The sequence below is a fragment of the Lipomyces oligophaga genome (assembly GCF_038497815.1).
Source record: "Lipomyces oligophaga strain CBS 7107 unplaced genomic scaffold V1516scaffold_9, whole genome shotgun sequence".
In the NCBI taxonomy this organism is placed as follows: Eukaryota; Fungi; Ascomycota; class Lipomycetes; order Lipomycetales; family Lipomycetaceae; genus Lipomyces; species [Lipomyces] oligophaga.
The window spans coordinates 259,349-272,502 of record NW_027117793.1 but is presented as its reverse complement, the minus strand read 5'-3'; the positions used below and the strand labels follow the sequence as shown (position 1 = coordinate 272,502).

General features: G+C 47.1%; 2 protein-coding genes across 2 annotated transcripts; one reads left to right on the top strand and one right to left on the bottom strand.

The window, feature by feature from the left end:
• Window positions 1-241: 241 nt before the first annotated feature.
• V1516DRAFT_581889 (uncharacterized protein) lies at window positions 242-896 on the bottom strand. The gene has a single exon (XM_066919255.1). The coding sequence runs from the start codon at window positions 732-734 to the stop codon at window positions 330-332; it is 405 nt and encodes a 134-aa protein (XP_066775197.1). The 5' UTR covers window positions 735-896; the 3' UTR covers window positions 242-329.
• Window positions 897-7,952: 7,056 nt separating this feature from the next.
• V1516DRAFT_687784 (glycosyl transferase family 41-domain-containing protein) lies at window positions 7,953-11,886 on the top strand (the record flags this gene model as incomplete). The annotated part of the gene is made up of 3 exons (XM_066923750.1): window positions 7,953-8,498; window positions 8,547-8,608; window positions 8,649-11,886. 3 exons carry the CDS (start codon window positions 7,953-7,955, stop codon window positions 11,884-11,886), a joined length of 3,846 nt encoding a protein of 1,281 aa, XP_066775196.1.
• Window positions 11,887-13,154: the final 1,268 nt, after the last annotated feature.

The following is a 13,154-nucleotide window of genomic DNA, read 5'->3' as shown; positions in this document are numbered from 1 at the left end:
ACTAATACTAATACTAATACTAATACTAATACTAATACTAATACTAATACTAATACTAATACTAATACTAATACTAATACTAATACTAATACTAATACTAATTCTACTACTACTACCACCACCACCACCACCACCACCACCACTACCACTATAACTAGAAAAACTACTACTACCACAAATGTTCCTACAAACTAGAGCGGTCTTTGGTCGAGCCAGGCTCTGTTTGTCGGGGTAGACCACAGTCTGGCAGAGCCACCGCCGCAGAGAGATAGTATAGTAGCAGTACTTGACGAGGCCGGAGCGCACGGCACTATGAGAACAAGTTAGGTTTAGCAGGAATGTAAGTCGGTGTGTGTTGGAACAGGCTGACGACGACGGAGACGGAAACGCGGACAAGGCCAGCCAGTGCAAGAGCGAAAAGATAAAGACATTACAGAACGCGCGGTACAGCCCAAAGAGCTAAAAGAGTCAAAAGACGAATAGACACGCAGACACGCAGACACGCAGACACGCAGACGAGGACGTCTTTGCCAGCAAGTTCGAGGTACAGGACTACGCCAGACAGCGACGACGAGAGAAGACGCGAAACACGGTGAAAAACCAAACAACGCTACAACGATAACCGAGCAGTGCAGACAAAGATAAAAATAAATGGCAGCCCAAACCAGACCGGGGCCTGCAGGCAGAAAAATAATACGATTACGCAGGATCCGGAATGACGGACACATGGGCATTATGGTTCGCGCTATTAACGCACTAGGCCGAGGCAGGAGGCCGACGTTATAGTCTGATTGGTCGGTCCATCTAGCGACTGATCGTTAGGCTTTTATTTTTTTTTTCTGTCTCGAATTCCGCGTTGCGCGACAAACCGCGCGGAACTGTTTGTATGTCTGTGCTTTCCGTTTGCCTGCGTGCAAAGGCTGTACAGTTCTCGTGTAGCAACGAGCTAGTCGGCCAGCCAACTGTAGGGCTGGGCTCTATCGAGAGCATATATTACAGTGCTCTGCAGGTGCTGTCAGACGCTGTATACTTACTTTTACCTAGTTGTGTTTGTCCAAATGTGGGGGGCGAGGGGCGCTTGTTATTGCGGACGCCGAACACAGCTGGACGTGTGCACCTGTGTGCGTGTGTGGTTGTTTGAGAATAATAGACTAGCCAGTGCATGTGCGGGTTTCAAATGTGCGTGCGTGCGTATTTTGTGTTACTTTTTTCGGGTGATTTTTTTTCTTGTTATTTATTCTTCGCGAGTGAGGGTCGCCCAATAATTACATAATTAGAGTGCACACGCATGCTAGACGAGGCAGGCGTGCATGCAATGCAGCAGCTTTACCTGGTTCTCTCTCTGTCCGAACGTTGGCAGAAGCTTGCTGGTGCTGGAGGGTGTCTGCCGAGCGAATCCTCACGTAGAGAGAGTGTGTGAAGGCGTGTGTGCAGTCCTGTTCGCACAGTCTGCCGTACACGTCGTGGCCGCCCTGGTCGCCGTGCTTGTCCCGATCGCCATGTATTGCCCGCAACTGCAGCGGTAGCGGCGGTAGCAGTACTGGCTGGCCAGCCAGCCTGGACGAGACCAAATGCAGCACAATCTACGCGCAACACCGTAGACGTCTGCGCGCAGCCAGTCGAGCGCACGCAGCGAACAGCAGATCATGGGCAACTCTTACCGCCCAGAGCTGATCATGTGCTCCTCTCACCTGATGCTCCGTACTAAACGCAAAAACACACGCACACCCTAGACAAACATGACAGACAGACAGACAAACAAACAAACAAATAAACAGACAAAACATAAATGAATTCAACCTACGTGTTCTTCTAGACTCGATGCTGCGGCCCCGCGATGAGCACGTCAATGCACCAAAGCATGACTTTCTCAAGCAGCAGTTTCTCTCCGGTCCAGGGACTACGAGCGAGACATATGCAATCTACGAGTGACTACCCTTTTAGACCATACCTGTTCAGACTCAAAATACGCACTATCCGGAGAAAGGCTGTCGTCCTGGCTTTTTAGACTTGCAGCAGCAGCTAGTTGTTCCGAAACATAAGCATCCGTTACTCCGTTGTTCACAGATAACGTTGCCGCCCAGCAAATCGGCCGACTGTAGCAGTGTTGGGCGTAGCAATAATAGCCTGGAGCTGTTGTTGGCTGCTGCAACGAGCCTGCCGAAATAAGTTTCTTGCCAGTCTATCTACCTTATTTCTCTGTAATGTTCAGGGTTCGAAAGAAGCAACGAAGAAAAAAATGAAACCGGAAAAAACTGTTTAAACGACGGACCCGCGCTTTGCCACTAGCTCTCTCTGTGGTTAGCTCTGTCTGTTGGCTGTAAATCGTACGATAATTCTTCCTGGTCTAGCCAGACAGCAAAACCTAGGATCTACGCCTCTTCTCCCGAGCAAAACAAAGCTTGGCCCTTTCTTTTCAACGCTGCATGGGGTAGAGAATGGCTAGCGGTACTGCTGCACTTGCAGCGAGCATTAGCAACCGCAGTAGTAGCAGCAGCAGCAGCAGTAGTAGTAGTAGCAGCAGAACGCACACTGCACCTAAGGAGGAGAAGGGGGCGAGGGGGGCAGAGGGCTAAGATGACGACTGTGCTAATTCGGTGACCATCAGCACATGACAAGGTGGGCAGAGTGAGTTTCTATGAGAAAAGATCAACAAGACTGTGCTGGCTACTACTTGTTCCAGTCTAGTCAGTTCCCGGCCAAGTGACTTGGTTAAATCGACCAGTAGAAGCTGCAGCACATGCAAGCAGGACATATTTCATCAATCTAGTCGATCTGTGGACTCGACTGTTTTGTGTATCCCTTCGCTTGCAGACTCCTTTCTCCCCGCTCTCCCTATCAGTCGCGGTCAGGTTGTAGACCTGTCTATCTGGCTCACCTTTCCCCCAACGCCATACTCCATTAAGTGGGTCTATTCTCAACAGTAAGCCTGTCAAAGAAGGTGAGGTACTTTCAAGAAAGCATGAGCACGCTTCCACGTCTAGAATGGCCAGAGGAATGGAGACTAGGCTGGACATCAAATCTGATTGACGGCCTCGCGTAGATTTTATTTATCTTACATTACTTTTGCAGAATTTTCTTTTGGACTACCCGGTATCGCTCGTCATGTCGTTGAATTAACGTGTCCGCATGAAGCTCCTCTGACTATCCAGACTGCTGGGATCAGTTTTTCCGGGATGTGCTACAGATAGAGGAACGAGATGGACGGCGCGGCGAAAGTCGGTTGGAGCGACAAGGGCGGATCAAGTAAGATCGACGAGGAGAACTACGCTAAGTACAAATCCTTGCTCCTAGAAGGCCGAAGCAGGATCTCGCAAGAGTATTATTATCTCATTGCAGATGAATTTGCGAGTATGTGCGTATGCTTGTTTTGAACGTGATCACCAGCATGGATGTGAACGAAAACGAGAACGAGAGTAAGAACGGGGAACGGAAACGAGAACGGTGGGCAGCAAGGCCACGACGGACATGACAATGCACTTACAACAACCCAAAAATAAGACTAAACAAACCACCAGCAAGTAAAAAGCCAATTTCGCCATCATCTAGATTAGCCAAGGGCACGCATAAATTCGCAGAAGACCTTACCTGTCTGTTTTGTCGATTCTAGTGGAGACCAAGATCATCTGCCTACCATTAACAAGTGCAGTAGCCAGAGAGATAGGGAAGAGCAAACGCTAGGACGACGACCCATTGCGCGAACACCGCGTCATGCAGCGCGACTCCATGCCGATCCCAGCAAATCTGCTGTTCGGCCATTCGCTCAATGCTACACAATCTCCCACGATGCTCGCTCATTTTCTAAGTCCAAGAAATATAACACCCATAGAATGGTACAATGTCTGATATCTGCCGCTCTGGATTCTGTTACGGCTGCTGCCAATGGTGACAAGATAAGCCGGATCAAATGTGGCGGTGCTCGACACGGAGTCCTGTGGAGCAGCTCGACATCGGGCGCGGCACGGGACCTGGTGGTGATGATCGGCGACAGGCCATCCTGGATGCGGGTCATGTGGTTCGCATCAGCAGAGCAGACAAGCTCGCGCGGAGTGTGTCTGTATGTAAACTGTGGAATCCTATTTGGCCATATCATTCGGGTTTCGCCCTTTCAGATGAGCCAGCCAGATTTTCGTGTCCGTCCGTACTAGGTCGACCAACCACAGGTGTTGCAATGCACTGCTTCGGAAATAACACACCAGCCAGACACCTGTCGGCCGTAATCTTCTTTGAGATGCCGCGGGTCGTTGTATCAATAATCAAACAAAGTACTTCCGAAACTCAGACGCTAGCGGTTACCGAAAGCAAAATGGAAAAAAGAAGAAAGCACTCAATCTGTTTCCACAAAAGAATAAACTACTCGCTCTACTCCGTTAGTCGTCGCCAAACCGGACGGCTCCAAATATACCCATGACCTGTCTTGGATCTGCCCTCTATATCCATCTATTGCTCTGCGCAGCTTTGCACTGCACTGCTCTCTATTCTCCTGCTTGTGCACCTCGTGCTCTTACTCCTCTCTTCTGCAGTAGTTGACCGGCCCACCCTTCTTCGATCTCAGCTCCTACGCAGGCTTCCTATACGTGAGCTGCCCTTTTTTTGTCTGTGCCGGTTAAAGCTGCTATAGTGCGAGCCGGGGCGTACTATAAGCTTCGCAAGGTCGATAACAGCCCCAGACATGCCCCTTGGAACAGTCCTACTTGTTCCGGCGGCGGCGCGACTGCTCCTATATTGCAATACTGCAATATAGCTGCGCTGCGTTCACAACACACTAGTCCGGTCGGCACATACACGTCTCCTGGACAAAGCAAATTAGCGGGTCCTCGTTAGAAACTTCCAGAGGATCTCTGGTCCGTGACAAGTTCCCGTTCTTGCCATGGAGTTTTATTTTTTTGCTTCCTTTTTAGCTCTCTGGCATACGAAATTGAGTTGCTACTGGGCTAGAGCTTATTCGGTCTCCTTTGACCAGTGGCGGACCCCTCTTGCTCGACTGCCTTTTACCTTCAGAGTGATTCACACATCCATCTCGCCCTTCCTAAGTCCACCCCCTACTCCCTGTTACAGCTCGCTAGATCTATCTGTACGTATTCCGCGTTCAGACCAACAAGAGCTTTCGTACAGTCGATTATTTAGCAAGAAATATGCCGTTTATTCTGTTTCGACGTTCTGCATTTTCCTCCCGATACTAAACCAACTAATCGGTTTTGCTCTCCCAATTCAGAAACTTAAACGAAAACTCTCGTCCTTCCTTATCTACTTAGTCTTCACTCAGCCTCGTTTTTCACCATTCTGTGGCGTACGAATATGTGGCTGGCACTAATCCTTCCCGCTCTTCACACCTCTACTGCGTGTGGGCTTGAGCACGGGAATGGCCATGTGTGCAGAGATGGTGACACGACCAGGCTTAGCCAGTGTAGTACAGTAACATAGAATTGCCAGACTCGCTCATTTCGCAGCATTCAGTCTAGCCAGCCAATATCATACCGCACGCCTCTAATATTAGACTGTCAGAGTCCTTGCTAATATATCTCGCGTTTCGAAAACGATGCCAGTAAACTATGTGAGGGGTTCTAGATTGCTCTGTTGCCTTGTGTTCCTCTTGTAAACGACATCTACTCGAAGGAACTTCAAAATCTATCTGTGCTGAACAATTTCATGAGCGCGAAACGGGATGATCTGCCAGGACCACGTTCAATATCGGTAGCGAAGAAACTACGAGCCGACCGACCGTAGCAGTTGTCTGACAGCAACATGAATCCGTAGTTCGCTGAAATGCCGGTTTATTTATCGAAGGTCAATATTTTGTCGAAGACGACTGTTCCAACAACCGCTGATATCCGGGTTCCGAGATCCGATATCCTGGATTTCTTTAAACAACACTCCAAGGCCACAGGTGGGGTTAGACGTTGAACTTCTTGCATATACTGTCCGTGGACTTTAGATGGCTATTCCGTTATAGAGATTTAATTCAGCTCTTACTAACGCCGTTGCTCTTCTGGATCTAGAAGACGGTTTCGGCCTCCGCAAGCCGACGACGGATGTCCCGTTAGGTGTTTTCGTTCGTATTAACTCGCGAAATTGTTCGTTTGCACTATTAGATCAACGGAAACCGGAAATCCATCTACGTAAGTGCTTTCGCTGGACTGGTGAAGGCCACTAGGTGCAAGCCATTGTACGGACTTGGCATGCGCAGAGGATTGCCAGTTTCTCCAGCTTGTGCTTCAGATCAAGTCGCTGACCTGCCGCCGGTTCTCGTTGTTCACGTTACAGCGTCGAAGAGATCCCTGCTTGAAACAATTAGAAGACATGTATCGACCAATTAAATATACGGATATATGCTACCGTATTGCCTTTCGGATACTGCTTGCGACAGCTGTTAGAGCCAAAGCTTATCCGGGGTATAAGTCTCTACTTCTCCACCAAATGAGCATCAGAAAGCCAGTATGAGGGGTTCAAAAGAGTGGAAAATAAGAACTCTGGCTGTCGATTCGATATAAATTCCGCAACTAGATGTACCATCTCAAAAGGATCACGGTACTACTATATATCTATCCTCGTCTCCATTGATCCCGTTGCTCTGTAGTATATCTCCGTGTGATCGGTGTTAACTTAGCTTAGCTGTAGCGCTCACTATCCGTATAACGAGTTTTTTCTGGCCCGTGGGCTGTACGACAGCGTTCGAAATTTTAAGTCTATGGTCCGAAATTTTGTATGTACATCAGACAGATCTGATCATTTCCTCGACCTCTAGGCCTGGCGCCTACTTGATATTCGACTTAGAGAAACAACAAGGTGGCTAGTCATATCTGGCGGATAACCCGCAGCCAACCAGGCAGACACTTTACCCCACATTCACTGGCCTACGGACACTGTTCTTGAATTTACAACGAATATCTCAGTTTCCCTCCAGACTCGTATTCCTAATTAGGAAATACTGAATACAGCCAATTGCTTCAATTGTATTTCCTAAATAGGAAATACGATGTTCAATGTTGACTCTTCAGTAGAATATTTCTTGTCTATGTGGGTGAGTTGCAATATGAGCGGCAGCTCCGATCCGCTCGTACTGAAGCGGCACCGGCATGTATGACCTCATAGGACTTTTGCACCAATCTGTGAATCGCTTTCGCGTGGTGCATAAAGCGTGGACAGACGGCAAAAAAAAACAAAAAAATTCTTTTCCGCAGGCATAACTCTGATGATCATTAGGTCTGCGGCGCGGTAAAATGACGTCGACGGCGGCTTACTATTTTTGACTGGCTCAGTGGGCAGTCTTAGTCCTAGTGCGAGAGTGCTAAATTAAAATAGGCGCAATATAAGATATTATGCCTATTACATAATAGCTAAATCGGTAAATATCAGAAGGAGAATTATAGTGATACTGCAGTTCTGCACGAAATTAGCACAGCAGAAAAAGAAAAGTCTGTCCGCCCTAATTACTGCTACTCGGCCAGGAACCCCCAGCGGTTAGGTTACTGGCCCTTCCATTCATTATTGTTGAAGCGATGAGCTAGAGAGCGCAGATTACGACAGAAAAAACTGCAAATTCGCCTGAACTAGCTCGGTGGCCGCTCGGTTTGCAGGCGTCCAAGATTGTTGCCTGGTTTCCGTTGTTTAAGAATTTCTTTGTTCAGAACTTCTGCTCAGAGTCGCTGATTTCGGCTATTTTCTCGCTATCGTTTCAGACAGTTTACTCATCCTGCCCGCCGCACCGTCGCATCTTCCATCGCACACTCTTTTTCCTCCAGCCCTCTTACCCTTTCTTCCTTGTCCCATCCGCCCACTGTCTCTTTGTCTGTCCTGAGTGCATTTACTGCTTCGTGCTGTGTAGATTTCAGTCACGAGCGATATTCCTGAGTTCTCTGTCGAGCTACTGTCCGCCTCGTTCTCATCTCGCTCGTGACTCCTGCGAAATCCACGTCTTCTCCTCCATCCCTAGCCCGGACCGGTGCTGAAACATGGCCTCTGATACTCGTTCATCGCCTGCTCCACCTTCGTCGCCTGCAGACTTAAGCAGAGCTCACGGCCATTCTCACAATAATAGTCCTCATCATCGTCCTCATAATCCTTTTCATTACGGCTCCCACGGTTTGGGCAACCAGCAGTTTGAATACTTGTATCCATCCTCTGATGGATCTGGTCCCGTTCAGCAGTACTTCGACTCTGCTTCCTCTCCCAACACGGCTCTGCGCCAACTTCTAACTTATTCTCATGCAAAGTATTCTGCATATCCTGTTACGACGTCCCGGGATGAGCTCGTGCGCGTGTTTTCTCTACTCGACGAATGGACCAAGCATTTTGTTCTCCAGGGACTGGTTCAGCCTGCTCGTCCCCCTTCGTCGGAATCTCCTTCTCCGCTAACCTCCTCCATGTTCTCACTTCCTGCTGTTGGACCCCAGTTCCAATTCCAACCATCTGCAGCCCGCTATCATTTCGATCCTAATATTGCCGACTGTACCTCAAGTGTACTTGAGGCGTGGCTTCTTGGCGGTTGCATAGCCTACGTATGTGCTTTGTTTCCATGTCGTCGAAATACCTAACAATGTTTTTAGACCCTTGGTGATATGAATCGTGCTGTTGATTGGAACGCTCGAATTCTTAGAGTTGATTCATAGTAAGCATTTTTTTGTGCCCTCGTTTTGGCAAGACTTTAGTCGTCTGACCATATTCATCCTAAATAGCTATGTTGAAGCCATGTCGAACCTGGCAGCTGCCTACAGAGCACTACACCGATATAACGATGCGGAAGCGTGGTGGAATCGTGCAATACAGCTCCGTCCATCATATTGGGATGCTGCGGATCATTTATTTACTCTTTTATGTCACCAGCAACAATATGATAAGGCTTCAAATATTCTCCAATTTGTCGAAAGCCATGCAATTTCTTCCAACATATCTGCCGACTTGCCGCGATTTCTGGCGATTTTGCATGCTAAAGGAACCCTTCTTTATTCAATGGAGGATTATGTTGGTGCTGCGGAAGCCTATTCTCGAGTTCTTGCTTTTGCTGCATGCGGCCGTGTAGACCTCCTCGAAGCACCTTCGAAATTGCCTTCAAATACTCCCTCCGATCGTAATGAACAGCCTTCTGCTTCCTCTTCATTTCAAATGCTTGTATTACAAGCTCGCACTGCGCTTGGGGCTCGCTATGGGCCTAGATTGTTACTCACACCTCTGCAGGCACAGTCCTGTCTAACCGATGTTTTTGGTGGTGATTTACCTGGTATAAGATCGATTAATGATGTTTCACGTCGCCAGGCTATTTCACATACTACGGCAAATACATTGCTCACACTAGCCAAGATTCTGCAAGATGCCATTGCTACGGGAAACGCTTCCAACAGTAGTGGCACTAACAAGCAGACTGAGCTATCGGATAAAGAGCATCCTCCTCATGACTCTGCGGAGGGTATTCAATCCACTGAGAGAAGTCATAAATTTATATCGCGCTCTCATACAAATAAAGCTGCAAGCTTAGCTGTACTGAATCTTATCATGGGTCGAATGCCTTCGGTATATGATGTTCTTCCAATGTACTATTTATCATTAGCTCTGCATCCTTCTGCAAGTACAGCGAACAATATAGGAATTCTGTTGGCTTCTTTAGCGCCTGCTTTGCCTATACCTAGAGAGCATATGCTAGCGCTTGAATACTATCGATATGGACTTACACTTGATAATCGGCATCCTCATCTATACACCAATCTTGGCTCTCTGTTGAAAGATCAAGGACAGATTACTGAAGCGATTCGTATGTATGAGTGTGCTGTTGCCTGTGATATTCATTTCGATATTGCACTTGCCAATCTGGCGAATGCTGTTAGAGATCAAGGGCGAGTAGAAGAAGCCATTGAATATTATCGTCGGGCTGTGGCTGTAAATCCCAATTTTGATGAAGCTTCCTGTGGACTGGCAAATGCGCTTAGTTCGGTGTGTGATTGGGCTGGCAGAGGTTGCGCTGGTGCTGAATTAGTAGGTGTGGACGATGCCGGCAATATCTGCGGTGTAAACAAGTCTGGTTGGATTTCCAAGATCACGGAGACTGTTGACCGCCAGCTTCGAAACGCGCAATCGTGGGGTAGAGGGATTGTATCTGCTGAGTATGACAATATTGCCAATGAAATAATGCTGGCATTGGGTCTATCGTCGGTTAACGATCCTCGAATGGACATTTGGCTCAATGAATTAATGAATATTCAAGTCAGTGCAATTGACGAAGGCTCCAAACTAGTGGAGTTACTTGAGGCCGCTGCTCGGTTTTCTCGTTGGCGGGCATATCAAGAGTTCTACGTTCGACGATCATCTTCCGAAGGGATCTCACGATCTATCTCAGAATTTCATCGACCGAAACTGCCTAGCTCATTGTTATTGCCCGTGGCTCCTACTGTGTTACCATTTCATACGTTTACGATGCCATTCAATCCTATCGAAGTGCGAGAAATTTCCCGGCGAACAGCTTTGCGAGTTTCTGTTTCTGCTATGCGAAGCGAATGGTTACCACCTTATGTGTATCCGCCCCCTCCTCCTCCTACAGAGTATCTCCGAGTGGGGTATGTATCATCTGATTTCAACAACCATCCTCTGTCGCATTTAATGCAGAATGTATTTGGCTATCATTACGAAAGTGTGGGAACACAATTTCCAGTTTATGGAATTTGTTATGCTACAACCGCATCGGATTCTTCGCCGTATCGATTGAAGATAGAGGCAGAAGCTCATGAATTCATTGATGTTTCAAAGTGGAGTACGCACGACATTGTTGAACGGATTGTCAAAGACGGAATTCATATTCTCGTGAATCTGAACGGCTTTACACGAGGCGCACGAAATGATATTTTTGTATGTCGTCCGGCGCCACTGTCGATTTCCTTTATGGGATTTGCTGGCTCGATGGGCAGTGAGTGGATGGACTATTTACTTGCAGACAAAGTAACGGTTCCTCCTAGCACTGTGCGACAATTCAAAGCAGGACACAATCTTTCGCACAAAATCTTGAGACACCATGATTTAGAAAATGACAATTCCTGGGTTTATTTTGAAGACTTGGTCTTTTGTCGACACTCGTTCTTCTGCTGTGATCAGAAGCAATCCGCTCCTGACGCGCATAATGAGCAAAGTGATCATTGGTCACCAGAAGAGCATGAGCAAAATCTGGAATCGAAGTGGCAAGAAGAGGTTACGAGACGTAATGCAATGAGAAGAGAGCTGTTTCCTCAGCTACCGCCAGAAACAATAATATTTGCGAATTTTAACCAGCTGTATAAAATCGATCCAGCGATATTCATGACTTGGCTCAAAATTTTGATACGAGTTCCGAATTCTGTGCTTTGGTTGTTGACATTCCCCAAAACAGGAATGACACATCTACTTGAATTTGCAACGAAATGGGCTGGGCCAGCGATAGCACGGCGCATTATTTTTACCAACGTGGCAACAAAGGAGGGCCACTTGTTGCGCTGTCGAGTTCCAGACTTAGTTTTAGATACTCCGGAGTGCAACGCGCATACTACGGCGACTGACGTGATTTGGGCTGGGACCCCTTTGCTTACGTTTGCAAGACATGAACACAAGATGTGTAGCCGAATAGCGACCTCGGTACTCTTATCTGCTTTGCCCCCTGACACAGAATCAAGCATGGCATCGAGGTTGATTGTTTCAAGTGAGGCGGAATATGAACAGTGCGCGGTTGACCTGGCTTCTACGAACTGTGGTAGTGAGCTGTTGGAAATAAGACGAACTTTGTTCTTACGCCGAACAAAAGCAGATATCTTTGATACCCGACGCTGGACGAGGGATTTAGAACGTGCTTATTGGATGATGTGGAATCGATGGCTTGATAAAGGAGGCGATATTATAATTGATCAAGATAAAGATCGGAATCTTTATCTTTAGACTATACGAAAGAGCTTGTAGGGTATAGTTTTGATTCGCCATAATGTATTTGTGCCGGTATAATGGTTGGAATAGAAAGTTGGACAGGATTGGGCTAATGTGGATTACGGTTTCGGCTTATGGATAATGTTAAAAATGCAGAATTGGTGTTGATAAATATAGCGAGTTATGACAATCTTTTGACAGAGGATAATTTCGATATGAGGCCGCAGCGGGATAAGCTTCTTTGTGGGGATTGAGGTGTCGATAAGGGCTCTACTCAGGATAAGCGGTTTTCATATTATCGGAATTGACAGCGCTAAAATTGAAAATAAGAACTTAGCGGAGATGTTGCAGTTTTAGTCCTCAGCTTCTTTACCGGTAAGAAAAATTAGTAGAGACCAGGGAGAATTGGATCGGCCGGGAGAATAACCGGAATTAAAGATAACAAGACAAAGCAAGAGTAAAGACGATTTCCTAATGGGAAAAGTCAATATGGCCAAAGCTACGGGGTTCGAAGCTTGGGCCAAAGTAGTTTAGATGCCGAACGCATTGTCTTCGAGATTATCGGGCATGGACCCTTCTTATCATTGGCGCCTGAATATGGGATTTTCTTTCTTCTTTCTTTTTGGGTTTTCACTTGAGATTGGACACTTCGGGTCGAAATTTGACTGAATAGAAAAATGATTTTGTTGGAGTAGCATTAGAGGAGGTTCGAGGAAGAGCATGAATTCTAACGGGACTAGTCTTTAATAGGCTTAATTCCGCGCAAGCCTTGTCGCATGCAGGCACACACGATAACAGGGTTTATCCAATCTTCGGATTCAGACTACGCGGACGGAAGACAAATCACACAGCAGATGATTTGTCCAGTGGCGTCTCTAGCTATCCGTGATTAACTATTTGGATCTAGATTACCACAACCCCACTCTGGTTCCTATCGCGAAACCCTAGAACAAACCGCGCGTGCAGCTACTGTTCGACCAGGACCGATGCTGCCATACTGGCTTATCAGCAAAGCTGGACTATCTCATTTCTCTCCCAGCGTTACAGAGGGTAGGCTGCATTTGACAGGTGTATCAAGTTGTCATGCACTGATAAGAAGTTGTTTCCTTATCTTTTGAGCAGATAAGTAATGCTGTAGTCAACTCTTTGTATAAAGAGCTAGCATAAACTCCCTTGGCCGGCATCTTTCGCCGAACTTGCTTCTTTTTCTGGTAAACTTGGCTCTCTCTTGGCGAACAGAAAATCATTTTTATCTGTCTAGAAAAAGACTTGAGCATAGCTTA